Raw genomic sequence first — 7,190 nt, 5'->3', positions numbered from 1 at the left:
TGGTTATGACGTGGAAACCAAAGCTCAATCATCCCAATGGAAGCTGCCGCACGAGCCAAGACCGAAAAAAGCGCGCCAAGTTCGATCGAATGTGAAGGTTTTGCTTACAGTTTTTTTCGATTGCAGGAGCGTGGTGCATCATGAGTTCTTGCCACAGGGTAGAACGGTCAATAAGGAATATTACCTGCAAGTTATGCGCAATTTGCGCGAAGCAATCCGCCAGAAACGCCCGGATTTGTGGAAGAACAAAAATTGGCTTCTGCACCATGATAACGCCCCTGCTCACACATCGTTGCTTGTGCGCGAATTTTTGACCAAAAACAACACACTAATGATGCCGCAGCCACCGTATTCCCCAGATCTGGCCCCCTGTGACTTTTTCTTGTTCCCGAAACTGAAGAGGCCCATGAAAGGACGACGCTACGCTACGATTGAAAAGATAAAGACGGCATCGAAGGAGGAGCTGAACAAGATCACAAAAAATAATTTTTTGAAGTGCTTCGAGGATTGGAAAAAACATTGGCACAAGTGTATAATATCTGATGGGGATTACTTTGAAGGAGATATTATAAAATAGATATTCATGAATAAATAAATAATTTTTGAAAAAACACAAAATTCGCGATACTTTTTGAACAGACCTCGTATATACAGGGAGGAGCATTTAAAACGGGTCACCTGAATAACTCGTTTGTTTTTAACAATAGAAGAAAAAGTGTTCAACAAAAGTTGCTTGGTTTCGAGGGGCATATAATGTGATGTTAATAATTGTTTTGTGACGTAGATGAAGACGTAAAGGATAGGCAAAGGTCAAATCTGTTTTTTTTAATGGAATGATATGTTTTTTTACTTCTTACATTCTGATAGAGCATTTTAAGACGAATACAATGAAATTGAAGATCATTTAAGGTTACGCAAGGTCAATAATGAAAAATAATTGAATGTAATGGAAAATAAATTGTTTCAAGGCACTCTTCGAATAATTTTGTGTCTTCTCTTCTTGTTGGTATATCGCTAATTATTCAAGTATACCACGGTATGTAAATAAACATTAAAGGTTTATTTAAATATAATAAGGTTAGCTGTAATTGAAAATAAATTGTTTGAAAGCATTTTTCGAATATTTCACTAACTTACTTATTTGCGTACTTACCGTGTACGCAACAAGTGTTCAAAATGATGACCCTGAACATCGACATTTTCTGAAACGTGTCGACACAGATAACACTTCACTACGAATTTCATTCAGATCAATCGTAAAGCAAGCTCTTTTACGTTCCTTCATGTCTTCTCTTGTTATCGACATTTCGCTGTACATTTATTTATTTAACTTTCCCCACAAATAATAATCCATAGGTGCTAAATCTTGGGAACGTGTGGCCCATCTGTTATTTCCTAACCGACCAATCCAACGATTTCTAAATTTTCTGTTTAGCAATTCAGTAATAATCCGTACAGAATGAGCAGGACATCCATCTTGCTGGTACCACATTGATTGTCATACGTTCAGTGGAAGATCTTCTAATAATAGTAGTAATATTTTTGTTAAAATCTGTGCATACTTGCGACTATTTAATGGTCGATAAAATAAGGACCAATTATTTTATCATTAAGAATTCCAGTTTAGACGTTTATAGACCAAGGTTTCTGCCTATTCACTTCTCTCATTCAGTGTGGATTTTCTATTAGCCAATAGTGCATGTTGCGAAGATTTACTTGTCCATTATTTGTAAATGTAGCTTCGTTAGTAAATAAGATTTTAGTGACAAACATATCAACTTCTTGTAGTCTTTGTAGTGCCCATTCATAGAATTGTACATGATTTTGAAAATCATTGCCATGTAACTCTTGATGAAGTGAGATATGGAAGAGATGAAATTTGTTGGAATGGAGTATTCACAAAACACTTCATCGACTAATACCACTTTCACGTTCAAACTGTCTTGTACTGATATGTGGATTAGTGCTACAGCGGCTAAAATGTTCGTTGAATTCGTCGTCAGTTGCTTTCTTGATACCTTTGCGTTTTTTATTATCCACACTTCCTGTTTCTTGAAAAGTTTGTACTATGTTGAAAAAACAGAGAATGAGGAATCGACACGATCAGGAAATCTTTCAGCATACAAACGTATTGTTTCTCTCATAATTTGGCGACATTCACCATACATGAAAATCATATCGACTTTTTCCGCTTTTGTATAACACATTTCGCAAGACACGCACTTTGATCGATAGATGAATTCAAACTGTCAGTAAATATGGATAATGCTACGTGCGATTCAATTTAAACGATATGTAAATATTTACATACACTTGAACGATTAGCGGTATACCAACAAGAAGAGAAGAATACACGAAATTATTCGAAAAGTGCCTTGAAACAATTTATTTTCTATTGCATTTGTTACGTCCAAACTCAGAAAATGGATTTAAAGAGAGAAAAGAGTAGAAAGGATGGAGTGTGGAAGGACGGTCAGACTCTTATCTCGCAGGTATCCGCACAGAAGCAAATATCGCGAGTCGAACGCACCCTTTTTATTGCTCGCTTCGGAATATGGGTGAACGTCTCGTAAAGACGCTATGACACCTATTTCCTACGAACGGTGCGATCGTCGGTCCGAATTTCGAGTCAGGTAAATTCCTTTAACTCGGGAACGGACCACGTGCGAGCTCTGAAAGGGCAAAGTTTAATGATTACGAGGTTTTATTAGGGAGTTTCAAAAGTGAATGACGAGAGCGAGAAGAATAATTACTAATATTATTTATTGTTGCTAATCAAAAGATAAGAATAACAGACGATTACATAACAATAGGCGTATTTATTATAACTAATCTATACATTTTAATCTATTACATAAATACCGCAACAATCTATTCAGTAACGGGCATACGCTTTATGTACGAGGGTGGTCTCAGAAGTACCCGACCTGACGTACAAATGGCGGTTGTTGTATAAAAAAAATCACTGTAGGGGAAAGCACCAACTTTCTAAAGCTTAACTATGAAGTTTGAAGACGCTACGTTGTTCAGTATTTGTTTGACAGCCATCAATAGTGGACGATCTCGGTGAATTTGCAAAGATGGAAAAAATTGGTCATCGTTATGTGATACAATACTTTCATTTGAAAGGTCTTAGCTCAACCAATATCAAAGCCGAGCTGGATTCTACTCTGGAGGAGTCTGCTCCTTCGTTTACAACAGTAAAATATTGGGTGACAGAGTTTAAACGAGGCCGTACGAGCTGCGAAGACGAACATCGCAGTGGTCGACCAAGTGAGGTGGCCATTCCAGAAATGGTGAAGAAAATCCACAAAATAGTATTGGGTGACCGTCGATTGAAAGTGCGCGAGCTAGCAGACATGGTAAACATTTCAAAAAGTGCTGTACATCGCATATTGGCTGAAAATTTGGAGATGAGAAAGCTGTGCGCAAGGTGGGTGCCGCGCTTGCTCACAATCGAACAAAAGCAGCGTCGAGAGGATGTTGAGTTAAAGTTCGAATTGCTTCCCCACACACCCTATTCGCCAGATTTAGCCCCCTCGGATTATTTTCTCTTTCCAAACTTGAAAAAATGGCTCGGTGGTAGAAGATTTACCAACAATGAAGAGGTGGAGTCTGCGGTTAATGGCTATTTTGAGGAGTTCAACGGTTCTTATTATAAACAGGCCATTGAAGCTATTGAACATCGCTGGGAAAAGTGTATCGAGCTAAAAGGAGACTATGTTGAGAAATAAAGATATTTTTTCCCAACAGAATTTTTTGTGTTTTCTTTGTTAGGTCGGGTATTTCTGGGACCACCCTCGTACATCGAGTAGTCGGGGGAATCGGATGGGATTTGATTAATCTATTTCATGGATAGAAACTGAGGAAGAAGGGAAAAGATTGTAAAAGAATTCCGCTGGAACTAGGAATGAATTGGCGGAATTCGGGAGGAATACAGGGATACAGGAGGTTGAGTTTTAGCCAGTGATTCCGGATTTCCTCAGGATCGAAGTAATGAAGGCCGATTGTGTAGGCCCCCTGAGGGATGGATGCGATAATAGTCCGCGGGAATTGGCTGATGAGTGACTCGAGAGTGTCACTTTCTAGGATTCGGAAATAAGATCTAGGTGGGGGCGGAGGAATTTCCTCTAAGAACTCCACACTGTCCGTGGAGTTCGTCAGGGATTCGACGGAATTCCTCTAGGAGAAATTGGGATAGGATTGACCGACGAAACGGGTGATAGTGGGGAAGTATCTGGAAAGTTTCGCTCCGTCAGTGCGTCCGAAAATGTGAGTGATGGAAATCGAGGGGGAGGCGAAGGAGTTTGCGGGGGTGGTGAGGACGGTTGAGAGGAAGGTGAAGATGGTTGAGGGGAAGGTGAAGGTGGTTGAGGGGGAGGTATAACCTATAACTGATCAGGTATAGCCGGCGGAGCCGGGGGTGACGAGGGTGATGGTGGTAGCAAATGGTCCTCGGCCGGGCGATTCTATTCTCGCGAACCTCCGAGGTATCTCCGAAACTCCTCGTCCAAGAATCTCCGCGCTTCCCGGTAGGCCCGGCTTCTAAGTCACCCCTTGTAGGGACGATTTAGACGCGGCACTATAATTTAGTGTAAATTATAGTGGATGCTTCTTATTTACATATATATATATATATATATATATATATATGTGCGTGTGAGTGTGTATGTGGGTCAGAATGGGACTTACTGTTATTCTGCGGATGAGGGTGGATCCAACGGCTGAATTTCTTTGGTCCCAGCACTCCACGGAGGGTTCCCACTTGGATGCGGAGGCTCCGGTCGAGTCACTCTTATTCAAAGTTTCAAAGGAGATGGAGTTCGACTGAGAACTGTGTATAGTCGCGAACCGACAGAGTTTCGTTTGGGAAAAACTGACGACTGCCAACAGAGACCGGCAGAGTAATGGTTAGAAAAATGACTGACGACTAAGCGTTCCTCGTGGAGGACCTCTTTTTATATTGGCGAGTTAGTGGTGCCGAGTGCAGAGCACGTGTGCTGTTGGTCTAATCTAGGATTAGGATTAGGATATCGGTTGTGAATTGAGATACAGGAGTATGTGTTTAAGACAACTTTCGTCATCGACCATTTGCCGGATGTCCAATACTTTAGAGCCACATGTGTCATTTATTACAGACAACTGCTGTTTTATAATTCTAATCTATTTATTCTTCCTGTTCCTCGGGATAAAGTTCGCCTATTTGGCACTTGGTTCAAATATCTAATCCAACGACTCTGTCCCGAGTGGATTATTAGTTTAAAAAGGTAAATGTTATTCGGCTCGTCGCTATTGTAATCTCTCATGGTAGAAACAGATGGTCTACCGATATTATTTGTTAATAATTATTATGGTGATGACGAAGTTTTAGTCGAAGAAAAGAACTGTAGAGTCCGGACGTAACACATTCAATTATTTTCCATTATTGATTTTGCATAATCTTGAATGACTTTCAATTATAGGTCATTGTATTCGTCTTAAAATGCTCTATCAGAATATAAGTAAAAAAACATATCATTCCATCTAAAAAAACAGATTTGATCTTTGCCTATCCTTTACGTCTTCACCTACAAAACAATTATTGACATCACATTATATGCCCCTCGAAACCAAGCAACTTTTGTTTGATATTTTTTCTTCTATTGTTAAAAACAAGCGAATTATTCAGATAACCTGTTTTAAATGTCCCTCTCTGTATATGCGTGCGTGCGTGCGTGCGTGGGTGGATGTGTGTGTGTACATTGTTTTTAAAATATAATTTTATGAATGTTTGTTTGTGTACATACATGTACATATAGACAAGTATTTATAAAATTATTCATATTTTCTTGTAAATTATTTATGTTTTATATTGTAGTTCATCTAACATCCATTTATCTACATTAAGCATCTCCGATTTTGAGCAAAAAAAAATTAAGTACATTGTAGATAAAACCAAAAGGAAAATCTCAACCAGATTTTTTACAGAACACAATTTGTAAAGTTACTTCTTTATTAGAGAACAAATACTCTACAACTTCATCGACATTAACTATAAACTCGGAAGTATAAGAAGATAGCTCTTTGGCAGCTAATACTATCATTAAAAATTTACTCCCATCTGAAAAAAAACAGAAAAAGCAGCAAATATTGCGAATTATATGTAATTAAATTGATATGTAAAAGTATGACCAAACTTCTAACTAAACAGCTTATGTTTTAAAAGTATCAATCAGCTGGTGATCCTTCAGTCTGATGCAGATTTATTTATTTTTCTATTTGTATTCTTGATTTTGCACATTCTTTTATGAATTGAAGGATACAGTGCAATTATTAAATTTAATTCGAAGTTTTGTACACTTTTTTGTCTGTGATTTTAATTTTAACATAGTATTGATAAGAAATGAAATGTTTTTTTGAAAAATTAATTCTTTAAGTTTTAAGCTTTTAAGGCCCGGTTGCATCAACATTACTTTAATTTTAAACAAGGCTTAAAACTCTCTTTGTCTCTGTCTCTTTTAGGTTTTAAAATGAAATAAAGAGTTTTAAGTTTCGCTTAAAATCAAAGTAACGTTGATTCAACTAGATCTAAGTTGGGTCTAGTGTTATAATAAAATTACTTAATGTATAATATATACTTTACGTCATATGACATGATCTCTGTGATAGATTGATATTACAGGTATTAATAATATATACGAGAGAGAGGGACGGGGGGAGGGGGGTAATGAGTAATTGTTTACTTGATAGTGTAGCGAATGGCTCTAGATAGAATAATGGTATTCTCGAAGGAATCTCGTTCTTAAAGGAGAAGGAAAGTTCTCGAAAGTTTTAAAAGGAGTATCTAGATGGGAGATTGAGTACGAGGGGGGACTCAAAAAAAACGGGAATTTCGTCATAACTTCTTTATTTCTCAATATTTTAACACCAAATTTTAATCACCTTCAAAGTATTCGCCATTGACCACAACGCACTTCTCCAAACGATTCTTCCATTGTTCAAAACAGTTTTTAAATTCACTCATCGGGATGTCCTTTAAGCCTTCCAGCGATTTTTGTTTCACCTCCTCCACAGTGGCAAAACGCTTTCCTTTCATATTCCTTTTGAATTTGGGGAACAAAAAGAAGTCACAGGGGGCTAGATCCGGTGAGTATGGGGGGTGGACAATTGGTGTCATGGCGTTTTTGGTCAAAAATTGCTTCACGGAAAGG

The 7,190-nt window shown here is 38.1% G+C and overlaps 1 protein-coding gene across 1 annotated transcript; it reads left to right on the top strand.

Moving 5' to 3' along the window:
• Positions 1–3,185: 3,185 nt before the first annotated feature.
• LOC108749263 (histone-lysine N-methyltransferase SETMAR-like) lies at positions 3,186–3,734 on the top strand (the record flags this gene model as incomplete). Its single annotated transcript, XM_018487841.1, has 1 exon — positions 3,186–3,734. A coding segment is annotated over one exon (549 nt), but the record flags the coding sequence as incomplete, so codon positions are not given.
• Between the last annotated feature and the right edge of the window lie 3,456 nt (positions 3,735–7,190).

The sequence above is a fragment of the Trachymyrmex septentrionalis genome, unplaced genomic scaffold (assembly GCF_001594115.1).
Source record: "Trachymyrmex septentrionalis isolate Tsep2-gDNA-1 unplaced genomic scaffold, Tsep1.0 scaffold285, whole genome shotgun sequence".
Lineage (NCBI taxonomy): Eukaryota > Metazoa > Arthropoda > Insecta > Hymenoptera > Formicidae > Trachymyrmex > Trachymyrmex septentrionalis.
The sequence above is the reverse complement of the archived record's forward strand: the minus strand, read 5'-3'. Positions and strand labels throughout refer to the sequence as shown.